We start from the raw sequence: 26,088 nt of genomic DNA, 5'->3' as shown, positions 1-26,088 counted from the left end.
GAGTATTGAGCAGAGTTCCTGTGCTATTCAGTAGGTTCTTTTGTAGAAATCAAACTTTGGTTACCAAGGGGGAGGTGGGGGTTGGGAGGGGGGATACAGTGGGACACACCAATATCTTCCTTTTTTGCTCTCGTCTCTATAATTACTAGTGGGATAATTCAGGATGGATGTAGGAAAAAGATGTCTGTTTCAGTACTCTATTACTAATAGCAGGAAGTTCACACATTCTTTTTTAACTGAGAACTTACCATGTGAGGGTAGGAAGGAAGACAGTCAGCCTCTGTAGGACCTGTTACAACATTTCTTAGCTTTCAGTTTGGCTCTATTATTCCAACCAGTAAAAAGGCAAATTCTCTCTGTAGCATTTAAAACAATTAAATAGATAACTATACAAACTTGACACTTTGTACTCAACTACTACACTTTACAGTAGATGGAGCAGGGTGTAATTTGTGCTGTTCTGAATTTGATGTTCCTCAAATGCATGCAAAATGAAATGAATTTCCATCTCTCTCTTTTTTTTTTTAAATAAAGTTTTCTGAACTATGCAATACTCTTTTGAAAGCCATTGACAGGCAAATGTCATCTCAAAAGGAACAATATTAATTGCATGACTAGTTTTTTTTCTCAAGTTTAGTGAAAACTTGATTATATTATTTGCCTTCAGAATTTGTGCTGTTTGTGTACAATAAAGTGAAGTAGAGGATATAAAAGATTATCTCAACTATTCAATAAAATATTTGCTTCAATTTTTAGCAGTCTTTCCAAATTACACTGGATCTGCAGACATCATAAAACAATTGGAAGCATATACTGATATTTGAATTTGTAATAAGTTATTGTAGAGTTAGAGAAGGATTACAAGACTTAATTTTTTTCTGATGAAATTTAATATCCAGTTGAAAGATTTAGAATTATAAGTTATATGCATGCTAGAGATTTTTAAAAAATTATTTAAACTGTTAAGTCATATTTTACAATTCTACTTGTTGAAAAGTGGGTGCTTTTTATAGAAACATGGATTCAGTAGTTTATGTTTTTCTCATGTGAATTTTGGAGAGAAGAAGGAATTTAGTAAATAAATCACTTACTCTGTATGCATTAAGTAAAGATAATTGTACATTTTAAAAAACATTACGATTACATTTCATTTCAATACACTTTTCTATTTATTCAATAAATATATGTGTGCCTGCTATATGCAAGGCAGTATAATTTTGATTGAGTGACAAATGAGAATAAAAGTATATCTAATCATGAGAGTCTACAGAAAAAGAAGCACAAAGCATATTTTTAGTTTGGGAGTTTGTGAAAGGTGATATTAAAGTATTTGTGAAATTTATTCACAATGATGGTAGAGGCTTAATTTCAGGGAGAAGTTATAGAGCAAAAGCAGAATGTGAAAAAGGACAGTCTACGCACATGGAAATATGGGAGGTTGGTCTAAGTAAATGGTCTTAGAAAAGCAGAAGCTAGAAGGCTGAATAGTTAAATTTCAAATTTCTCTGAACTTTGTTTTCTCATCAATGAAACGTGAGCAGTGTTTTTCTGATGATGGAGAGAGAATGTTAAATACTTAGGCAAGAATTTTGGCAGAAAATAAGATCTCAGTGCATTTAGCTATCAAGTGTGTGTTGGAAAAACACTGAGATGCAAAGGATTGATTGAAGAAGGGATATGATGATGAAATTGATGGCAGGGACATGGATGACTGAGAATATGGTTGGTCAACAAGTAGAAGGAGCATGGGAAGATTAGTGCTATTGGGAGGAAGGATTTTGAGTTCAGTTTTATAGATTTTTGGGAAAAAATGGTGGAAAATCAAAAGGGTGTAATCTGACAAATAGTTAAGACAGAACTGGAGCTCAAATTACATATGTAAAGGTGGTAATTGAAGTCATGAGATTTTGACTTTTTATGGTTGTAGAAACTTGAAAAACACAGGATTTCAAAAAACATTGGAAAATTGGGAGACAGGGGTTGCAGAGTGATAGAAAGTAGTTGTGTTACATTCTGTGGTTGACTACATACCCAGTCTCTGGAACTTCTCACCATTTTCCTCTATAAATATCATGCATTCTCACTCTCCTGCTTAGATCATGCTCTAGTCCTATCCTTGTTACCTTGAAGCCTCTGTTACCACTTAACACTTGAAGCCATGGTTACATTTCTAATAAGCAGAGTAAGTGTGTTCTTGACATCACAATTTGAAAAATCCCATGCATTTTCTCACGGAAACACTATACTTATTAGTCAAGTTCTGTTGTATCTATATAACCAGATCTACATTGATTCCACTTTTTTTGAACTGCTCAGGTATTCTAATATGTATTTATTTCTAAGAGAAAGATGTTCAAGCAAATTGTTAAGCTTTCTGAGAGCAATCTGTTTTATTTCAGTAATTTTAAGAATTTTTTCTTTTAGAAATTATATGTTGTTTCAGGTGACTTAAAGTGAGATATGTGTTCAGGCCACTTTCTTCATTTAGTCTTCTAACATATTATTTTGTGAGATTATTAGTCTAAAAATGTCCCAAATGATGAGAAATTTGAAATTTGGTAATGTAGTATTAGTATTTTTGGTTCCATTAGACAAGTATTTAAGAAAATAAGCATTATATATGAATATAATACTATAACATTTTAATGACTATTTTTGGTGGTCTTTGTTATTTAGAAATAATAGAGATCTTAAAATTTTCAGGTCCTTCAATTTATTTTTCCTAGTCCTTTATTTCCCCATCTGCTGGTATCTGCTGCATAGTCATCTGAATGCCTTTTTTTCCCATCTTGCCCTCTTTAGCTTAGTACTGGTAGAAAAATTCACAGTTAAGCTGATTAGTACTGTTAAAAACTGATGACCTCCAGTATAGGACTGGTCCTTACTCTCCAGCTATTGTTCTTTTTAAACCTTCAGCTCTTAAACTACCCTACCTTAAAACCTCCTGCCTTTCTCTGAACAGAGGACTGTGTCTCTGTTTCTGTTATTAAAAAGAAAAAAATAGAACTTGTTTCCAGTTCTGTTTGTTTTTTCTAGTTATTACAGTTATTTCCATTTACTTAAAACCTTTTACATTTTCCCTTCAGTCTCCATGGAAGAAGTAACCCGCCTTCTAGCCATGGAGTAAGTTTCTCCTGTGTTCTGCTTCTCTCTTTACTCATCCGCCATCTCATCATATTTGGAAAATAGGGGGTGAGCAAGAAAAAGCTGAATGAATTTGGAGTCTTTTGAAACCTTGCCCTGTCAGTAAGTTACATGTTCTCTCCTGAAATCTCTCTCTAATGTCTCCTTTTCTCCTTGCCGTCTCCTTTTGCATGAAACCATGTCTTTGTCTCTTGTGGCAATCTAGTGTTTAAGACTCTGTGTCCCCGTGTGGGGGACATTGGTTTGATCTCATGTGCAGTGTGGCATGGCTGAAAACAAACGAAAAGGAGCACTGAACTGCTTGTTCTCCATTTATTCCTAGGTTCCACACTGTTTTCTCACTCTCCTCACATATAAGATTGATAAATTTCTCTCCTTATTTGGTAACTCTCTTTGGAAAGTCTCCCCTTCCCTGACTTTTTTGATACCATTGTTCTTGGATTCCCTTCTCTCTTGCCACTACTTAGATTGCTGCGTCTCCTCTTTTAGTGTTGTTTACAGAGTTCTAGGTCCCGTGTGTTTTCTTCCCCCCTCTAAACCTCTCCTATGGGAATCATATTAGTTTACCTTTGTCCTTTGTAACAACCAGATCTTTCAATTCTATGGAAACTTCTGAGAGCTTAAAATCTATGTATATTCAGATCCTACTGAGTTTCTATACATCAATCTCAAAAATATCTCTACTTCAACCAATAGCAATAAACTCATCAATATTCCTTTAACTTGTTCTTCCTCTTATACTATCATCGTGTAGCTGAGAAATTCCATGAGTCATCTGCATTCACTATTTAAATCAAGTAAGACTTGAAATCCTGTTGGCCATCCTTCAGAATTTTGTTGAGCTGGTTTCTTCAACTTTCTCTCCCTCTCTATTTTTGGACACTCCTATGGCATGGCGTGGCTTAGCATGTAGGATCTTCGTTCCCTGACCAGGGATGGAGCCTGTGCCCCCTGCAGTGGAAGTGCAGTGTCCCTAACTACTGGACCAGGAAAGTCCCTACTTGGTCTTCGTTTTGTTCCCCTCTCTACTCGCTAATACTGAGCTGTTTTGAATACTACTCATTTCTTATGTCTTGTCTTGACTTCCCTCCTCACTTTTTGTTTTCTCTTTAAGCTACCATCCACTCGGCTGTCACAGAAATTATTTAATAATGTCATTATATACTTAATTGATCTTGTTACTTGCTAACTTCACATTTTCCATCATCTCTCCTTTATTCTGAGGATACAGTTTAAATGCTTTAGAATGTAATTTAAGACCCTGGGTCTGGCAGCTATTTGCTTGAATTTCTTCCTGACCATTCCTGCCTCCTTTCTATAATTTGTTGAGCCAACCTTGGACTCTGGCTATACAGGCTACTTGTGGTTGCTGACTAGGCCATGGTTTACATTCCCTCTGCCTTTGTTGTTAACTGCCTTCCCTTCTCGATTTTGTCAAATTCCACTTGTATTTCATATCTTAATTTAAGTAGCTAGTGCAGAAAGCCTCCTCTATCCACCCTCCCACACAACTGTCTGGTAAACTTTAAGGGACTCTCATATTGTACTGATGGGATTGAGTATATGCTACCCCAAAATATGGTTACATGGCCTATTGAGTATTTTAAGCTGAAGGTGTTTGGGAAATGGTGTGTTTGGGAAGGACCTCCTGACCTTACTCTCTGGTGAACATTGTCTTCCCTGTACTTGGAAGAAAAGGGCATCCTTATCTCTTAAGACATGGGGCAGAAATAGAAATGTGTTGTTTTCCCCAGTTTACTATACTTAGCTGATATTCTTTGTCCCAGCATATCTTTTTTTAAAATTAATTTTTTGGCCACACTGCTATGTAGAATCTTAGTTTCCCGCATGGCATATCAATGAACCCGGGCTCTAGGCAGTGAAAGTGCAGAATCCTAACTATTAGACTGCCAGGGAAATCTCTCTCATATCTTTCTGCTTTTCATCAAATCTAGCATAAAGATATTATGCTTAACCATTTTTTGATTAGGCTTAACTATTTTTTGAGGGGATCTTCATTTCCTTATCAAGGCTCTCGTGTCATATAAAATTTAAATTAGATAAATTTGTGTGCATTTCACTTATTAATCTGTCTTTTGTTACAAGGTTCTCAGCCAAGAATTTAGAAAGGTAGAAGAAAAAAATACTTTTTCCTCCCCTACATCACCTTATTCTTTTTCTCTTCTGCCTCTTTCATATCAGACTCAGTTTAAAGCTCAACCAGATAGTAAGACATGTATCTTTCATTTCTACCCCTCCAGGTTTTAGTATCTTTTCCAACAATGTTGTGTTATATGGGTGGATAGAGAAGAAACAACACATTCTTCCTCATGGAGTGCTGTGTTAGTTTCTTATCATCTTAAAAGGCTGTGTCTTCTGTAGAGACATTTAATAGTGCTTAGTGATTATACAAGGCTTCCCTGATAGCTCAGTTGGTAAAGAATCTGCCTGCAATGCAGGAGACCCCAGTTTGATTTCTGGGTCGGGAAGATCCACTGGAGAAGGGGTAATCTACCCACTCTAGTATTCTTGGGCTTCCCTTTTGGCTTAGCTGGTAAAGAGTCCGCCTGAAATGCGGGAGACCTGGTGATTATACATATGTGCTTGACAGTTTACCCTAGAAAGACTGATGGAGAATTTGCCCATGTGAATATTTTCCCTTGTGATCAATGAAGTCTTTGCTTATATCCTAGCCATTATTATTTTCTAATTCCAGGTTTGAAAAGCAAAGTGCCTATACATTTTAGAAAAGCCAGGTAACACCTTTTGTCTATAAAAAATAATCTTTGTTCCTATAAAATGTTGACAGCTTGTCAGTGGGACAGAGAAGACTGGACAGGCCCTGAATTACTTTTCAGCCAAAACAGGTTCACCCCAGTGAACACTGGCAGTGACAGCAGACTCGGGTGTCAGGATAGAAAGCGCGTTTTGGATCAGTTTAGCATAAATCAGAATTCTAGAGTTAAGTTTTTTACATATATAGTCTTTGTCTCTCAGTTTCCCAGCCGAAGACTTGTATAACACTTCTTACTATTTTTTTTTTTTTCTTTTTTTGCTGGGAACACTATTTGTCAAGGTTGGGAATTATATTTGAGAAGAGGTGATTCATTTTCTCTGGGTTTTAGGACTTGTTCAGTAATTGCTTGGAGAAATGAAATAGTTTCTCTGAATTTAGAGGATGATATCTATGTCTTTTTCTCCTACCCATCCCCTACTGTAATTGTTTGTTCTTGATATAAAAGTGGATTACATTTATACTTAACTTAATAGAGTAGTAAGAATTATTAGCAGTTATAATATTTTTCAAATATATACACCAGCTTGTAAGTAGTACAAAGTATAATATTATTCTAATAATGTGGTGTACATCATTTATTTTAATGGAACTATAAATTTTTCCTAATTTTACACCCTTTTTCCATTTATTTATGTCTTGTTTCTTGATAATCATGTTTAAAATCATACTCATATAGCATAATTCAATAAATATTCTTTCTTATTTTCATTTGTGTGAAAAGTACCCCTTGTTTTTTGTGTTTCATTTACCACCTATTTTGTTTCACATGTAAATCAAGCCTCTGTGTTTTCCTCTAAGGCATTCCATCCTTTTTCATGATTGATTTTCAATTTTCCTTGTTTCTCTTTAATCAGCTCATTATTCTTTTATATGTTCTCCTGTATATACCTAATTTAAATCCCTTTCCCATGTAGAAGTTAGACTTCTACATTTAAGTTTTAATACTGTTCCATTCAAAATTAGCAGAAAAAAGTTGATGACCTTGCAGTTCTGTCGAATTTTTTGTCTAAGGAGAAGACATACATGCTAAGTTAAATTCTTGTGATTCCCACTTGTGAAATACAAAGTTTATTTTCAAAACAGGACTTTTCTACTCCATTCTAGGAGGAGTGGAAACTAGGCCAGTGAAACCGGTGAACAGGGCTGGGCTTTGAAATAATGAGAACCAGTTCCCTTGGTAGAGGTGGTATAGCCACCTGCCATTTTAGATTCAGATTGTTGGTCAGTCAGAGTAAGACAGCGGTTCAGTGTTACTCTTCATCGCTCTATTTCCTAAGCGAAAATGTGCATAAGTGCCTTTTAGATACTAATCATGAATAATGTGATTTTCCTCAGGGTAAATTTTTCTGAAATGTTTGGGAGCCACTCACAAACTTCTGGAGAATAGGGAGAGGGACCAGGATTATTGTTCTTCTACAGAGTCAATCCACTGATGAGCTAATTCTCTAGCATTTTAAAGAATCCGTACATTTAGAGTTTCCTGGTGGAATCAGCAGAGATGATATCTACTCTTAGACATTTTCAAAGCCCATGCCCCTTGTCCTTCCATTGAGAAGGCTAGTAGTCAGGAGGGGGCAGGCTCAGTTCGGTGTGAATGCTGACTGGACAGAGTCAGTGCTATTGTGGGCAGACCAGCTTCAGTCCTTGAATTAGTTTACTGAAAGAAGAGTTACCTTAAAAAATTTTTTTTAATTGAAATAAAGTTGATTTACAGTGTTGTGGTAATTTCTGGTGTATAGCAAAGTGACTCAGTTATACGTGTGTGTGTGTGTGTGTGTATAAAAATATATGAAAACTGAAAGTTGCCCAGTCGTGTCCAACTCTTTACGACCCCATGGACTACACAGTCCATGGAATCCTCCAGGCCAGAATACAAGAATATTAGAGTGGGTAGCTATTCCCACCTCCAGGGGATCTTCCTAAACCAGGGATTGAACCCTGGTCTCCCACATTGCAGGCAGATTCTTTACCAGCTAAGCCACCAGGGAAGCATATATACACACACACACATATACACACACATATACATACATATATATATATTCTTTTTTATATTCTTTCATTTTGATTTATCACCGGATGTTGAATATAGTTCCTTGTGCTTTACAGTAGACCCTTGTTGCTTATCTGTTCTGTATATACTAGTTTACATCTGCCGATCCCAAACGTCCAATACTTCCCTCTCCCACCCCACTTTCTCCTTCACAACCACAAGTCTATTCTCTATGTCTGTGAGTCTGTTTCTATTTCTTAAATAAATTCGTTTGAAAGTTTATGTTCACTCTAAGATGAACATATCTAAGAGTTACATTTTAAATGTATGAATTATTTGCTATTTCAGTATAATGAAACTAGATCACACTGTCAAAAGGAAAAGGAAAGAAAACACTGTCAGTCAAAAAAAAAAAATTGAGGGAATACATTTAGTGCCAATGAAATCCAAAGAATAGAAGAGATAAGCGACATATAGCTACACATCCATATATATAGAGAGAGAAAAATTAAAATACTGATAAATCATTATTTCCTATTGTTTTTATTAGTGTTTTATTTCTATTTGAATGGACAGAAAAGAATACACACTTTTTGCAACATGAGGATGAATAAGTAAAATATATGAAGGGATTGCAAATTAATTTATTAGAGTGGGAAAAATTGTGTGGCATTTGGTAATCTCTAGTAGCAGGAAAAATACGACCATCAGTTTAGAATTTTTCTAAGATCTCTAGATATCCATACCTCCTATTTTAAGATCTCTGTTACATTAATCTAAAGTATGTACAATTGTCCCTCAAACAACATGGGTTTAAACTTTGTGGGTCTACTTATAGTAGATTGATTTTCAGTAAATGCACAGTACTACATGATCTGTCATTCGCTGAATCTGTGATGTCAGCCAATGGATATGGAGGGATGACTGTAAGTCATTTGTGGATTTTCAACTGCTGGGGACTTAGTACTTTTAACCCCCAACATTGTTCAAGGCTCAACTGTACATGGAAAGGATTTGAACTGGATCCTTCAGCCATAATTTTAATGCTCAAAACCATCTCTTTAGAACTTAAGCCTTAATTCAGTAATTCCAAATCTGAGTCTAGCTAAGGACTAAGCTTTTAAGCTTTATGTACTAAGATATTTGTTGCAGTGAAACTTTTAGTGGTTAAAGCTGATGGCATTCTAGCTATATATTTATTTATTTTTTCTAAAAAGGAGTATGGTCAAGTGTATTAAGTGATTTAGAGATAATGGAATATTAGGTGGCCATTAAAATGCAGTATTTATAAAATACTTGGCATGGAAGAGTATCAAGTGACTGATGTCAAAGACATGAATTTTACATAATATGTGCTCAACTATACAAAATGCTTTTAAAAGACTAGGAGGGGAGTGCCTCAAAATGTTAAGAGTGGCTATCCTTGGGCATTGGAATTATAAGAAATTTTAAAATATTTATTATTTTCTTGAATTTTTCAAATACTCATTTATCACACCTTTAGTATTATATTAAGAAGACTTGGGCTTCCTTGGTAGCTCAGCTGGTAAAGGATCCACATGTAATTCAGGAGATCCCAGTTCAATTCCTAGCAGGAAGATCTCATGGAGAAGGAATAGGCTATCCACACCAGTATTCTTGAACTTCCCTGGTGACTCAGATGGTAAAGAATCCACCTGCAATGTGGGATACCTGGGTTTGATCCCTGGCTTGGGAAGATCCCCTGGAGAAGGGAACAGCTAACCACTCCAGTATTCTTTCCTGGAGAATTTCATGGCCAGAGGAGCCTGGCAGGCTATATAGTCCATGAGGTTGCAAGAGTCAGGCATGACTGACTGTTACTTCACTTTAAGAAGACTTGTAAGCCAAAAGATTAAGTTTAGTTTAGAATATTCTATTTATTAACTTATTTTAATGGAATTTTCATAAAAATTAAGCATATATTTGTAATTTCTCTCTGTTTGAATTGTTGATATTTTAGCATCCTAAGAGGTTGGCCCTTAAAGGTTCATTGGTCTTGTAACTTAAAAGTGGGCTGGGGAGGTGTAGGCATAGTAGGAGCTAGGAGGGAGGAGAAATATTTAAAGATAATTTAAGAACTATCTGTGGATAATGTGTACATATCAAATGTCAGTCTATGACCTTACTTTGCCAGAGATTTGATAGAACATTCTTTCCTCTAATTTCTGCAGTATCAAGTCATGGGTGGATAAGATGCAAGAAGACCTTGTCACCCTGGCAAAAACAGCAAGTGGAGTCAATCAGCTTGTCGATGTGAGTAAAGTTCCTCCAAACTTACACATCATTTCTTTAATTTGAGTGCAATTTTTCTAAGAAATCTTATTTCTATGTTTTAAATAGTACGTAATTTTTCATGGGAATATGATAGTGAAATTGAGAGAAACTCTTGGTATTGCTATTTATTACCATCCTTAATAGTTAGTGAGGTGTTTATATACAACCCTCACTTACATGAGTTCACGTGATATATATTCATTCCTACAATTCAAATCAGGATATCCTGTTTCCTCCATCCTTCAGAGCATATTGGAATCTCACATGTAGTGGTTACTTTAAGGCTTGTGATGGATTCTTTTGAATATCCTCAGTGGGAACATATCTTCATTCTTTGAGGGTAGATTTTATTTTCAAAAGTGGTTTCCAGTGTTTACTACAGCTATGCCTGAAGACATGAGTGAATCACTGAGATGGGTAATACAGACTTTTGTGCAAGAGAAAGAGACACTTTTATAAAAGATAGTTTTTCTTATGATTATGAAATGGCTATGAATGTCACTCTAAAATGATTTTTAAAAATGATAGCAACATATAAATACTTGTGTGGCATCTTAAATAGATCATGTTCCTTGGGTAAGAGCATATGCATATAGAGCTTCTGTAAGATTTATTAAAAAGTAAATGTCATTTCTTTGGAGTCTCACTGCTTCCATTTTAATGTGAGTAATCTAACAATTTGAAAATATCTCATCTGTGTTCCTAGTGATGCAGTGAGGTCTTTTGTTTCCAAAAAAGTGATGGGATCAATGAGGTGAAATGGTGTAAAAGTGGTTTCATGTATGGATATATGAGTGTTTTTTTTTAATATGTGAATATTCCTTTCTGGTGGAAACTAGAACGAATGGTTGGTTACCTTGTGAGTTACTAGGAATTCACAAGGAAAACATGCTAAGCATATACTTCAATATATTATTCCAGAATTTCTTTGTAAAACAATTGTAGTTTTCAAACTGAATATCTTGAGTAAACTTAAATATCTGTGAGATGACATAGGAATATGCTTTGAAATGATGTGTTCTTTGTTAATAACAATTATCACACTTAATTCTAATGAATACTTATCGAACACATGCTATATCCCAGGCACTGTGCAGGCTACCAAGGGTTTATGGGGAGACAGTTCCTCTCCTCAGAGAACTGACAACCTAGTAATCAAAAATCTCCATTTTTGAAGGTGCAAAGATGCCTGAAAGCTATTGTAAGCTGATGTTTGGGAACTGCAGTGATTCTCTGTGGGAGAATAAATTGAAATATGAAAGTGTGGAGGGTAATAAGTAAGCCTCTATGAAAGTCATGGTGTTAGTGGAATAAGAAAAAATAAATGAGAATTGACAGATTCTGGTTAAAGATTTCAGGACAAAATGAAATTAAAAATAAGCTGCTCTTGGGAGCTCTCCTTCACTCCTGCAGTGTTTCTCCAGCTTCAAAAACCAGCTTCTTGACTGACCTCTTTTTTACTTCTGGTGTTAATATGTGGACCCTCTCTTACCAAATCTGCAGTTTTCAATGAATCTATAAGGGAAACAATAAGTGTCGTCTCATTTCCATTATGCTTTATGAGGTGTGGGTTACTAAGAAGAGTGTGAATACTGATGAATGAGGAAATGGCCTTGTCTGAATTAGGATAACGAAAGAGAATTGACAGGATGGAAGAAAATCCTTACAATGTTGCTTTTATAAGACATGTACCTTATTATAGTCACAGGGAAAATACAGATAAAAGAATCATATGTATGTAACAGGGAGGGAAAGAGCAAACTTTACTATTGAAATTTAAGTATTAGGGGACAAGAAGGTAAATGAATGAGTCTATATGCCTCTTCCCTTTCATCCAGAGAGAAGGTACGTGATGGGGACAAAAGAGGTGCATTTTTTTTTTGGCCACAGGAACTCAAAGCACAGACTAGCTGAAGGACACCAGAGTTGAGAATGAAATTTGTGCTGAGACTGGGGGTGTTAGGTGCATGCTGAGGACAAAAGTTGAATAAATAGAAGAATTTAGCAGGTTTATGGGTTGAAATTCAATATTTTAAAATGATGGATCTTCCAAAATTATCAAATTTAGTTTTTACTGACTTCACAGGACACATCTTGCTTTTTACCTGCAGGATCAACCTCAGTGAGTGAACATATCTAAACAGGATATTTTTGCAATTTTATAAAGATTACTTTATGGCATCATGAAATATTAGCTCAGAGAAGATTGATAAATAGTATTGAATAAATGCAGAACTTTAACTTAAAAGTTAGAGATTTTGCCAGGTGCCTGCCTGCATGTACGTGCATGCTAAGTAGCTTCAGTCATGTTTAACTCTTTGTGAGCCCATGGGCTGTACCCTGCCAGGCTTCTCTGTCCATTGGATTCTCCAGGCCAGAGTAATGGAGTGGGTTGCCATGCCCATGTCCAGGGGGTCTTTCCAACCCAGGGATTGAACCCATGTTTCTTGAGTCTCGTGCATTGGCAGGATTCTTTACCACTAGTGCCTCCTGGGAAGCCCTGATACTACCTAACTTCGGTTAAAGATCACAGTGAATAGGCCTACATAAAACTGCTCTCCCTGATGCTTTCAACTTCTAAGATATCTTTTATTGGATTTTTCCATTTCTAATAATGTATTGGAAGAATACATATGTCCTTCAATTGCATATGATTATCCACAAAAGTAGATTAAATAATTGAGGAAAAAAATAAGAGAGATAAATGTATTACACTTTTTCTTAATATAATATTAGAACCTTTTAAATACAACTAAAAGGCTACATTTTTTTTTCTTTCTAAATTAGTTCAAGTACTGTCCTGAGCTCTTTTCACCCATTATTTTATTAATCTTTAGGACAACCTTGTGAAATGAATATCATCGTCTTTGATATGAAGAAATAAATTGTTTGCAAGGTTAAAGTTTTTTTCTAGGTTGTACAGCTACTAAATGGAATGTAATTCCAACAGTGAAGAGAGTCTTGTTATGCTTTAGAATATATGTTAATATTTTATGTTTTTATATTGCCACATGTATTTTGAGAAAGTGAGCAGATCCCCAGTTAGGTACAAGGTTAATATGTCTTCTTATTCCACTGCTCTTTTTATAAAAAATATAAAGGAGAAGTCAAAGCTTTGCCACCAAATATCCAAATATCCAAATAAAAAAGAAAAATGTAGAAGGAAATTCTAAGACCAAAACTTACATGTATAATTTTAAAACCTTCCATTATTGTGGTGTGCATGGACGTGGCTTTGTATGTATATCCATTGAAAGAATTGCTAAGAATGGTACAGAAAGTTTTTCTTGTCTTCATGGTCATTCAGCTGAAAGAAATACAGTTAATTATGTTTTTATATAATGTTATAATGTTTTTATATAATGTTTATAACATATAAACATAATTAAGAATAAAATTGTAGATGAAGGAAAAATAAAGTCTCCCAGATTATGAAACAGATGGTATTTTTTTTTCTATAAGATCATTTTATGTAAAATATAATACAGTCTCAAGTTTTATCCTGCGTACAACATTACATGGGAACTTTATGCATTGACAAAATTATTTGACAGGGAGGCCTGGCGTGCTGTGATTCATGGGGTCACAAAGAGTCAGACACAACTGAGTGACTGAACTGAACTGATACATTTATGAAGAAAGATTTAGCATACTATTCTGTCCTCATTTTTAAAAAATTTATTTTAATTGGAGGCTAATTACTTTACAATATTGTGGTGGTTTTTCTCATACATTCACATGTATCAGCCATGGGTGTACATGTGTTCCCCATCCTGAACCTCCCTCTCACCTCCCTCCCCATCCCAGTGCACCAGCCCTGAGCACCCTGGACTGGTGATCTGTTTCACATATGATAATATATATGTTTCAATGCTATTCTCTCAAATCATCCCATCCTCCCCTTCTCCCACAGAGTCCAAAAGTCTGTTCTTTACGTCTGTGTCTCTTTCGCTGTCTCGCATATAGGGTCATCGTTACCATCTTTCTAAATTCCGTATATATGCATTAATATACTGTATTGGTGTTTTTCTTTCTGACTTCGTTCTGTATAATAGGCTCCAGTCTCATCCACCTCATTAGAACTGATTCAAATGCATTCTTTTTAATAGCTGAGTAATATTCCATTGTGTATATGTACCACTGCTTTCTTATCCATTCATCTGCCGATGGACATCTAGGTTGCTTCAAAGTCCTGGCTATTGTAAACAGTGCTGCAGTGAACATTGGGGTACACATGTCTCCTTCAATTCTGGTTTCCTTGGTGTGCATGCCCAGCAGTGGGATTGCTGGGTTGTATGGCAGTTCTATTTCCAGTTTCTTAAGGAATTTCCACACTCTTCTCCATAGTGGCTGTACTAGTTTGCATTCCTACCAACAGTGTAAGAGGATTCCCTTTTCAGGTGGAGTCTTTAGGGTTTTCTATGTAGGACTTCCCTGGTGGCTCAGATGGTAAAGCATCTATCTACAATGCAGGAGACCTGGGTTCAATCCCTGGCTCGGGAAGATTCCCTGGAGAAGGAAATGGCAACCCACTCCAGTACTCTTGCCTAGAAAACCCCATGACGGAAGAGCCTGGTGTTTCTATGTAGAGGATCATGTCATCTGCAAACAGTGAGAGTTTTACTTCTTCTTTTCCAATCTGGATTCCTTTGATTTCTTTTTCTTTTCTTATTGCTGTGGGTTAAACTTCCAAAACTAGGTTGAATAGTAGTGGTGAGAGTGGGCACCCTTGTCTTGTTCCTAACTTTCAGGGAAATGCTTTCAATTTTTCATCAGTGAGGATAATGTTTGCTGTGGGTTTGTCATATATGGCTTTTATTATATTGAGGTATGTTCCTTCTATGCCTACTTTTTGGAGGGTTTTTATCATAAATGGATGTTGAATTTTGTCAAAGGCTTTCTCTGCATCTATTGAGATAATCAAATGGTTTTTGTCTTTCAATTTGTTGATGTGGTGTATCACATTGATTGATTTGTGAATATTGAAGAATCTTTGCATCCCTGAGATAAAGCCCACTTGGTCATGATGTATGATCTTTTTAACATGTTGTTGGATTCTGTTAGCTAGAATTTTGTTAAGGATTTTTGCATCTATGTTCATCAGTGATATTGGCCTGTTTTCTTTTTTTTTGTGGCACCTTTTCTGGTTTAGTATTAGGTTGATGGTGGCCTCATAGAATGAGTTTGGAAGTTTACCTTCCTCTGCAATTTTTGGAAGAGTTTGAGTAGGATAGGTGTTAGTTGTTCTCTAAATTTTTGGTAGAATTCAGCTGTGAAGCCGTCTGGTCCTGTGCTTTTGTTTGTTGGAAGATTTCTGATTGCACTTTTGATTTCTGTGCTGTGGTGGGTCTGTTAAGATTTTCTATTTCTTCCTGGTTCAGTTTGAAAAGTTATACTTTTCTAAGAATTTGTCCATTTCTTCCAAGTTGTCCATTTTATTGGCATATAGTTGCTGATAGTAGTCTCTTATGATCCTTTGTATTTCTGTGTTGTCTGTTGTGATTTCTCCACTTTCATTTCTAATTTTATTGATTTGATTCTTCTCCCATTTTTTCTTGATGAGTCTGGCTAATGGTTTGTCTATGTTATTTATCTTCTCAAAGAACCAGCTTTTGGCTTTGTTGATTTTTGCTATGGTCTCTTTTGTTTCTTTTGCATTTATTTCTGCCCTAATTTTTATGATTTCTTTCCTTCTTCTAACCTGGGGTGCTTCATTTCTACTTTTCTAGTTGCTTTAGGTGTAGAGTTTGTGATTTATTTGACTTTTCTCCTGTTTCTTGAGGTAGGCTTGTATTGCTATGAACTTTCCCCTTAGTACTGCTTTTACCGAATCCCATAGGTTTTGGGTTGTTGTATTTTCATTTTCATTCATTTCTATTCATATTTTGATTTCTTTTTAGATTTCTTCTGTGATTTGTTGGTTATTCAGAAGTATGTTGTTTAGCCTCCATATGTTTGTATTTTTAAATTTTTTTTCCTGTAGTTGACATCTAATCTTACCACATTGTGATCAGAAAAGATGCTTGAGATGATTTCAGTTTTTTTGAATTTACCAAAACTAGATTTATAGTCCAGGATGTGATCTATCCTGGATAAGGTTCCATGGGCACTTGAGAAAAAGGTGAAATTTATTGTTTTAGGGTGAAGTGTCCTATGGATATCAATTAGGTGTAACTGGTCTATTGTATCATTTACAGTTTGTGTTTCCTTGCTAATTTTCTGTTTGGTTGATCTATCCATAGGTGTGAGTAGGGTATTACAGTCTCCATTATTATTGTGTTACTGTTAATGTCCCCTTTCATACTTGTTAACATTTGCCTTACATATTGTGGTGCTCCTATGTTGGATGTGTATATATTTATAATTGTTATATCTTCTTCTTGGATTGAGCTTTGATCATTATATAGTGTTCTTCTTTTTCTCTTTTCATGGCCTTTATTTCCAAGTCTATTTTATCTGAACTATGGAATGAGGTTCATGACATTGTACAGGAGACAGGGATCAAGACCATCCCCATGGAAAGAAATGCAAAAAAGCAAAATGGCTGTCTGGGGAGGCCTTACAAATAGCTGTGAAAAGAAGAGAAGTGAAAAGCAAAGGAGAAAAGGAAAGATATAAACATCTGAATGCAGAGTTCCAAAGAATAGCAAGAAGAGATAAGAAAGCCTTCTTCAGCGATCAATGCAAAGAAATAGAGGAAAACAACAGAATGGGAAAGACTAGAGATCTCTTCAAGAAAATCAGAGATACCAAAGGAACATTTGATGCAAAGATGGGCTTGATAAAGGACAGAAATGGTATAGACCTAACAGAAGCAGAAGATATTAAGAGATGGCAAGAATACACAGAAGAACTGTACAAAAAACATCTTCACAACCCAGATAATCATGATGGTGTGATCACTCACGTAGAGCCAGACATCCTGGAATGTGAAGTCAAGTGGGCCTTAGAAAGCATCACTACGAACAAAGCTACTGGAGGCAATGGAATTCCAGTTGAGCTATTCCAAATCCTGAAAGATGATGCTGTGAAAGTGTTGCACTCAATATGCCAGCAAATTTGGAAAACTCAGCAGTGGCCACAGGACTGGAAAAGGTCAGTTTTCATTCCAATCCCAAAGAAAGGCAATGCCAAAGAATGCTCAAACTACCACACAATTGCTGTCATCTCTCACACTAGTAAAGTAATGCTCAAAATTCTCCAAGCCAGGCTTCAGCAATATGTGAACCGTGAACTTGCTCGTGTTCAAAAGCTGATATTAGAAAAGGCAGAGGAACCAGAGATCAAATTGCCAACATCCGCTGGATCATGGAAAAAGCAAGGGAGTTCCAGAGAAACATCTATTTCTGCTTTATTGACTATGCCAAAGCCTTTGACTGTGTGGATCACAATAAACTGTGGAACATTCTTCAAGAGATGGGAATACCAGACCACCTGATCTGCCTCTTGAGAAATTTGTATGCAGGTCAGGAAGCAACAGTTAGAACTGGACATGGAACAACAGACTTGTTCCAAATAGGAAAAGGAGTACGTCAAGGCTGTATGTTGTCACCCTGTTTATTTAACTTATATGCAGAATACATCATGAGAAACGCTGGACTGGAAGAAACACAAGCTGGAATCAAGATTGCCGGGAGAAAATATCAATAACCTCAGATATGCAGATGATGGCAGAAAGTGAAGAGGAACTCAAAAGCCTCTTGATGAAAGTGAAAGTGGAGAGTGAAAAAGTTGGCTTAAAGCTCAACATTCAGAAAACGAAGATCATGGCATCCGGTCCCATCACTTCATGGGAAATAGAAGGGGAAACAGTGGAAACAGTGTCAGACTTTGTTTTTCTGGGCTCCAAAATCACTGCAGATGGTGACTGCAGCCATGAAATTAAAAGACTGTTACTCCTTGGAAGGAACGTTATGACCAACCTAGATAGCATATTCAAAAGCAGAGACATTACTTTGCCAGCAAAGGTTCGTCTAGTCAAGGCTATGGTTTTTCCTGTGGTCATGTATGGGTGTGAGAGTTGGACTGTGAAGAAGGCTGAGCGCTGAAGAATTGATGCTTTTGAACTGTGGTGTTGGAGAAGACTCTTGAGAGTCCCTTGACTGCAAGAAGATCCAACCAGTCCATTCTGAAGGAGATAAGCCCTGGGCTTTCTTTGGAAGGAATGATGCTAAAGCTGAAACTCCAGTACTTTGGCCACCTCATGCAAAGAGTTGACTCATTGGAAAAGACTCTGATGCTGGGAGGGATTGGGGGCAAGAGGAGAAGGGGCCGACAGAGGATGAGATGGGTGGATGGCATCACTGACTCGATGGACATGAGTCTCAGTGAACTCCGGGAGTTGGTGATGGACAGGGAGGCCTGGCATGCTGCGATTCATGGGGTCACAAAGAGTCGGACTCAACTGAGCAACTGATCTGATCTGATCTGATCTGATTTTATCTGATATGAGTATTGCTACTCCTGCTTTCTTTTGGTCTCCATTTGTGTGAAATATCTTTTTCCAGCCCTTCAGTTTCAGTCTGTATGTGTCCCTGGGTTTGAGGTGGGTCTCTTGTAGACAGCATATATAGGGATCTTGTTTTTGTATGCATTCAGCCAGTCTTTGTCTTTTGGTTGGGGGCATTCCACTCATTTACATTTAAAGTAATTATTGATAAGTATGATCCTGTTATCATTTACTTTGTTGTTTTCAGTTCAAGTTTATAAACCTTTTCTGTGTTTCCTGTCTAGAGGAGATCCTTTAGCATTTGTTGGAGAGCTGGTTTGGTGGTGCTGAATTCTCTGAGCTTTTGCTTGTGTGTAAAGCTTTTGACCTGCTTCATATCTGAATGAGATCCTTGCTGTGTACAGTAATCTGGGTTGTAGATTTTTCTCTTTCATCACTTTAAGTATGTCCTGCCATTCCCTTCTGGCTTGTAAAATTCTATTGAAAAATAAACTGTTATCCCATGTTTCGCCTTGGGTTTATCCTGTTTGGGACTCTATGGGTTTCTTGGACTTGGGTGGCTATTTCCTTTGCCATTTTAGGGAAGTTTTCAACTATTATCTCCCCAAGTATTTTCTCATGGCCTTTCTTTTTGTCTTCTTCTGGAACTCCTATGATTAGAATGTTGGGGCGTTTAACATTGTCCCAGAGCTCTCTGAGGTTGTCCTCATTTCTTTTAAATCTTTTTTCTTTTTTCCTCTCTGCTTCATTTATTTCCACCATTCTGTCTTCCACCTCACTTATCCTATCTTCTGCCTCAGTTATTCTACTGTTGGTTTCCTCCAGAGTGCTTTTGATCTCAGTTATTGCATTATTCATTATTGGTTGACCCTTTTGTTTATTTCTTCTAGGTCCTTGTTAAATTTTTCTTGCATCTTCTCAATCCTTGTCTCTGGACTATTTATCTGTAACTCGATTTTTTTTTTTTCAAGATTTTGGATCATTTTTACTATTATTCTGAATTCTTTCTCAGGTAGACTCCCTGTCTCCTCCTCTTTTGTTTGGTTTGGTGGGCTTTTATCTTATTCCCTTACCTGCTGAATATTTGTCTGCCTTTTCATCTTGTTTATATTGCTATGTTTGGGGTGGCCTTTCTGTATGCTGTAAGTTTGTGGTTCCTCTTTATTGTGGAGGTTCCTCCCTGTGTGTGGGGTTGGACATGTGGCTCGTCAAGGTTTCCTGGTTAGGGAAGCTTGAGTCGGTGTTCTGGTGGGTAGAGCTGTATGTCTTCTCCCCGGAGTGCAATGAAGTGTCCAGTAGTCAGTCTTGAGGTATCTATGGGTTTGGTGTGACTTTTGGCCACCTGTATTTTTGTGCTTAGGTTTATGTTCCTGTGTTGTTGGAGAATTAGCTCGGTATGTCTTGCTGTGAAACTTGTTGGCTCTTGGTGGAGCTTGGTTTCAGTGTAGGTATGGAGGCTTTTGGATGAGCTCTTATTGATTAATGTTCCCTGGAGTCAGGAGTTTTCTGGTGTTCTCATGTTTGGGGCTTAAGCCTCCTACCCCTGGTTTTCAGTCTTAATCTTACAGTAGCCTCAAGACTTCTCCATCCATACAGCACAGATCATAAAACGTATAGGTTAATGGTGAAAAGATTCTCCACAGTGAGGGACCCCCAGAGAGGTTCACAGAGTTACATGGGAAGAGAAGCAGGAGGAGAGAGATAGAGGTGACCAGAAGGAAAAGAGGGGGAATCAAAAGTGGAGAAAGCAATCTACCCAGTAATCAATTCCCTATTTGCTCTCCACAGTCTGGAACACTCAGAGAGGTTCACAGAGTTACATAGAGAAGAGAAGAGGGAGGAAGGAGATAGAAGTGACCACGAGGAGAGGAGGGGGAGTCAAAAGGAGAGAAACCAATCTAGCCAGGGATCTAAGTGTTCTCCACAGCCTGGGACACCAAAAGAGATTCACAGGGTTAAGTAGAGAAGAGAAGGGGGAGGGAGGAGATAGAGGTGACCTGGGGGAGAAAAAGGAGAGTCAAAAGGGGAGAGAGCAATCAAGCCAGTAATCACACTCCTAAGTAAAAATGGGTACTGAAGATTGGATTCTTAAAAGTACAAAATTGATAACAATACCAAAAAGCAAAGATTAAAAGTCTGGAGTTAAGGTTAGACTCTCAAAAATACAATATTACAAAAACAAAACAAAATCACAAAACTTATAAAAAATATATATATGAAATTTGCTTTAAAAATAGTGTCTTGTTTTTGTAAGGTAATAGGTTTTTGTAAGGTAATAGGTTTTAGCAATGAAAATTAAAGGAGTAATAATAACCTAAAAATTAAAAAAAATAAAGAATGGTAATGCAGGTCAGGAAGCAACAGTTAGAACTAGACATGGAATAACAGACTGGTTCCAAATAGGAAAAGGAGTATGTCAAGGCTGTATATTGTCACCCTGCTTATTTAACTTCTGTGCAGAGTACATCATGAGAAATGCTGGGCTGGAAGAAGCACAAGCTAGAATCAAGATTGCCAGTAGAAATATCAATAACCTCAGATATGCAGATGACACCACCCTTATGGCAGAAAGTGAAGAGGAACTCAAAAGCCTCTTGATGAAAGTGAAAGTGGAGAGTGAAAAAGTTAGCTTAAAGCTCAACATTCAGAAAACGAAGATCATGGCATCTGGGACCAGATGGGGAAACAGTGGAAACAGTGTCAGACTTTATTTTTCTGGGCTCCAAAATCACTGCAGATGGTGACTGCAGCCATGAAATTAAAAGACGCTTACTCCTTGGAAGGAAAGTATGACCAACCTAGATAGCATATTGAAAAGCAGAGACATTACTTAGCCAACAAAGGTCTCTCTAGTCAAGGCTATGTTTTTTCCTGTGGTCATGTATGGATGTGAGAGTTGGACTGTGAAGAAAGCTGAGCGCCAAAGAATTGATGCTTTTGAACTATGGTGTTAGAGAAGACTCTTGAGAGTCCCTTGGACTGCAAGGAGATCCAACCAGTCCATTCTGAAGGAGATCAGCCCTGGGCTTTCTTTGGAAGGAATGATGCTAAAGCTGAAACTCCAGTACTTTGGCCACCTCATGCAAAGAGTTGACTCATTGGAAAAGACTCTGATGCTGGGAGGGATTGGGGGCAGGAGGAGAAGGGGATGACAGAGGATGAGATGGCTGGATGGCATCATTGACTTGATGGATGTGAGTCTGAGTGAACTCTGGGAGTTGGTGATGGACAGGGAGGCCTGGCGTGCTGCGATTCATGGGGTTGCAAAGAGTTGGACACGACTGAGTGACTGAACTGAACTGAACTGAATAGTAAAATATATCTAGGAATTTCTCTGGAGCTGTTGATTGCAGTGTGAAGTCAGTTCATTTCCAGATAGTTCCTTGTTCCAGCTTATACTTCTTCTCAAGGTCTACAGGTCCCTTCCAATGTAGTCCATCGTACAGGGTTTTAATCTGTTGCACCTGTCACTTCCAAAGCAGTTCCCTCTTCTTTATTTTGGCTTCCTCTGTTTGCAAGTCTCTTCAGGATCTAACTTCTGCCCTGACACAAGGGGGTGAAGGTGGTCATTTATCTAGGCTCACTTGTTCAATTGTGCTGCGGGGAGGGAGGAGCACTGCAAACAAATATCACTGGCATGTTTGGGGAGTGCCCACAGTTTCTGGGCCACATTAGGTTTGCCCCCACTCACGGCGTGTGTGCTTTCCCGGTCTACACTGCTCAGGCTCCAGGTTGCTCTGCAGGGGATCTGTCTAAAATGGGCCCTGGGTTGTGTGCACTTCCCAGGCCTAAGCCACTCAGGTTCAGGTTCTCGGGTACTTCACAAAGGCACAGACTTGGTTGGGTGTGCGTTTTGTGCCCTTTCCAAGTCCAAGCAGCTCAGGTGACCAGGTGCTTGGCGAGTGCACTCTCCCCAGGTGTGGCGGAGCATCTTATCACCTCTCCGGTCTGGCTGCTCAGTTTCCTGGGTGTGCAGCGGGGGCAACCTCTCTCAGGTGTGCCGTGTGTCTCCTCTGGGGAGCTGATCTCTGGCTGCGACCCTCCTGGTGGATATCAACTGTCCAGGTTCCCAGGAAAACTTGGTTAGCACCTGGGAGCCTGCTCACAGTTTGGGAGAGGATGCGGTCTCTGGGGCTGAGTTTGACTGCATGGACTGGAGCATGCCAGGCCTCCTTGTCCATCACCTCCTGTCCATCCTGGAGTTTACTCAGACTCATGTCCACTGAGTTGTCCCTTTCTCCTCCTTCCTTCAACCTTTCACAGCATCAGGGTCTTTTCAAATGCATCAGCTCTTCACATCAGGTGGCCAAAGTATTGGAGTTTCAGCTTCACCATCAGTCCTTCCAGTGAATATTCAGGACTGATCTCCTTTAGGATGGACTGGTTGGATCTCCTTGCAGTCCAAGGGACTCTCAAGAGTCTTCTCCAACACCACAGTTCAAAAGCAGCAATTCTTCGGCGCTCAGCCTTCTTCACAGTCCAACTCTCACATCCATACATGACTATTGGAGAAACCTTAGCCTTGACTAGATGGACCTTTGTTGACAAAATCATGTCTCTGCTTTTTAATATGCTGTTTAGGTTGGTTATAACTTTCCTTCCAAGGAGTAAGCGTGTTTTAATTTCATGGCTGCAGTCACCATCTGCAGTGATTCTGAAGCCCAACAAAAATAAAGTCAGCCACTGTTTCCACTGTTTCCCCATCTATTTGCCATGAAACAATGGGACCAGATGCCATGATCTTCGTTTTCTGAATGTTCAGTTTTAAGTCAACTTTTTCACTTTCATCAAGAGGCTCTTCAGTTCTTCTTCACTTTCTGCCATAAGGGTGGTGTCATGTGCATATCTGAGATTATTGGTATTTTCTCCCGGCATCTACTTGATGATAGCCATTGTAACAGATATGAAGTGATATCTTGTGGTTTTTATTTGCATTCCCTGGTGATTAGTGATGTTGAGCATCTTCTCATGTGCCTGTGCTCATTTTGATGACCTCTTTGGGAAAGTTTCTATTTCTAAAGCCAATTTTTTTCACTGGGTCATATTATTATTATTATTATGTTGTGTTAGTTTTTAAATATATTTTGCTAATTAACTTATTTTGAGACTGTTTGCCAAGTTTCTCCCATTCTGTAGACTACCTTTTGATTGTGTTAATTGTTTTGTTTTTGCTTTGCAGAAGCTTTTTAGTTTGATACAGTACCATTTGTTGATTTTGCTTTACTTGTTTGTGATTTTGGCATTGTCCAAAAAATCACTGCTGAAAGAATATCAGTGAGCTTCTCACCTATGTTTTCTTCTAGGATTTTTATGGTATGAAGTATTTTGTTTGAGTGTTTGAACTATTATGAGTCAATTTTTGCAAGTGGTGTGAGATAGGTGTCCAATTTATGTATTGGGCTTGTGTTTTTCCAGTTTTACCAGCATTATTCATCAAGGAGACTATCCTTTCTCCCTTGGGTATTCTTGGCTCCCTTGTTGAATATTAGTTGATTGTATGTACTGGAATTTAAGGGCTTCCCTGTTGATTCAGATTGTAAAGAATCTGCCTGCAGTGCAGGAGACCTATGTTGGATCCCTGGGTTGGGAAGATCACTTGGAAAGGGGAATGGCAACCCACTCCAGTATTCTTGCCTGGAGAATTCCTTGAACAGAGGAGCCTGGTGGGTTATAGTCTATAGGGTCACAAGGAGTAACACAACTGAATGATTAACACTAATACTGGAATTCAGTTCTGGGCTCTTTATTCTCTTTCACTGGTCTGTGAATGTATTTTATGCCAGTACTGTACTTTTTTTTTTTTTTTTTTTTTTTTTTTACTACCATGGCTTTGTAGTGTAGTTTGAAAGCAGAAAGTGTGATACTTCTAGTTATGTTCTTTGTTCTCAGAATGGATTTGTCCATTTGAGGTCTTCTGTGATTCCACACGCATTTTATGATTCTTTCTTCTGCTTCTGTAAAGAATGCCTTTGGTATTTTGATGGTGATTGTGTTGAATCTAAAGATAACTTTGGGTGCTAACTGCTGCTAAGTCACTTCAGTCATGTCCGACTCTGTGCAGCCCCAAAGACGGCAGCCCACCAGGCTCCCCCGTCCCTGGGATTCTCCAGGCAAGAACACTGGAGTGGGTTGCCATTTCCTTCTCCAATGCATGAAAGTGAAAAGTGAAAGTGAAGTCGCTCAGTCGTGTCCGACTCTTAGCGACCCCATGGACTGCAGCCCACCAGGCTCCTCCATCCATGGGATTTTCCAGGCAAGAGTACTGGAGTGGGCTGCCATTGCCTTCTCCGATAACTTTGGGTAGTGTTAAGTTAAAAAATAGTCACAACCTAAAAGTTGAGAGTTATGTTTTATTTAATGGGATTTTTTAGAAATTCAAGACCAGGAGACAGTATCTCAGGTGACCTTGAGAGAACTGTTCTGAGCAGGTGCAGGGAGAATTTAGGTTATACAAACTTGTAACAAAACAGGTAGTTTGACCATTAAAAGATTACTGTTAATTAAGGAAAACCGGATATCTCAAGTTAAGGAATTTAGTGCTTTTCTGTGTATGAGAAGACACAAGAGTCTGGGCTTACTGAAATCATTCCTTTCATATGTATCTCATCTATCTAGGGTCAGCATTCTTTGATTTTATTATATCTATCCTTAGTTCCTTGCTTATTGTAAGCAGTGGTGGCAGCTCAATGGCATTGTTCTTCCTGGGCTCAGAAACTCGCATTTGGAGGGCTGGAATCCCTGATGGCTGTGATATCCTTGTTTACTGATTTGACAGGAAATACTCCATTTCACAGTGCTATAGCCATTTTAACAATATTAATTCTTCCATGTACACAGGGTATCTTTCCATTTGTTTATGTGTTTTCTAATTTCTTTCAGTAAAGACATTTTATAACTTTTAAACTCATATACAGACACACAAACACAAACTTTTTACTATCATGCTGGCAAATGAAGCTGATAATCATATATTAATAAATAGATGACATTTAAAAAATTAAAGTGGTCTTAATAGTCTTTGCATATTCTTTGTCTTAATATTTTTGGAAACAAAGTTTATAAAACATTCTCTAGCAACCATTTTTTCATTTAATACTTTAATAGCATTCAACATTGTGTAATATATAATTTAATACTATAGTTAATTATAGTATATATTAAAATTAAGATATTAAATTTAATATTTTTAAAATTAAAATATTAAATATAATATAATTTAGTAATACTTAATATATAATAAATTTAATAATGAGTTTCATTTGAGAAAACATTTAATGATAAAATTGTAGCTAAATTTCAACCAATATCTAAATGATCAGATATTCTAAATGAATTGGCTCTATAACAATAAATTTTGGTTTATTTAAAAGATTTCTAATAATAAATTGATTAGAAACCATTGTTGATTTT

The 26,088-nt window shown here is 37.5% G+C and overlaps 1 protein-coding gene across 7 annotated transcripts in view; it reads left to right on the top strand.

Moving 5' to 3' along the window:
* The window catches only part of CACNA2D1 (calcium voltage-gated channel auxiliary subunit alpha2delta 1), a 524,891-nt gene that overhangs the window by 103,161 nt on the left and 395,642 nt on the right, over positions 1-26,088 (top strand). For all 7 annotated transcript variants that reach the window (XM_005890243.3, XM_070369704.1, XM_070369702.1 and 4 more), the window contains exon 2: positions 10,127-10,208. In XM_005890243.3, coding sequence (XP_005890305.2) covers positions 10,127-10,208 — 82 coding nt within the window. The remainder of the gene's footprint in view (positions 1-10,126; positions 10,209-26,088) is intronic.

This window comes from Bos mutus, chromosome 4, assembly GCF_027580195.1.
Source record: "Bos mutus isolate GX-2022 chromosome 4, NWIPB_WYAK_1.1, whole genome shotgun sequence".
NCBI classification, from domain to species: Eukaryota; Metazoa; Chordata; class Mammalia; order Artiodactyla; family Bovidae; genus Bos; species Bos mutus.
Note: the sequence above shows the minus strand (reverse complement) of the source record. Positions and strands in the feature narration are given on the sequence as shown.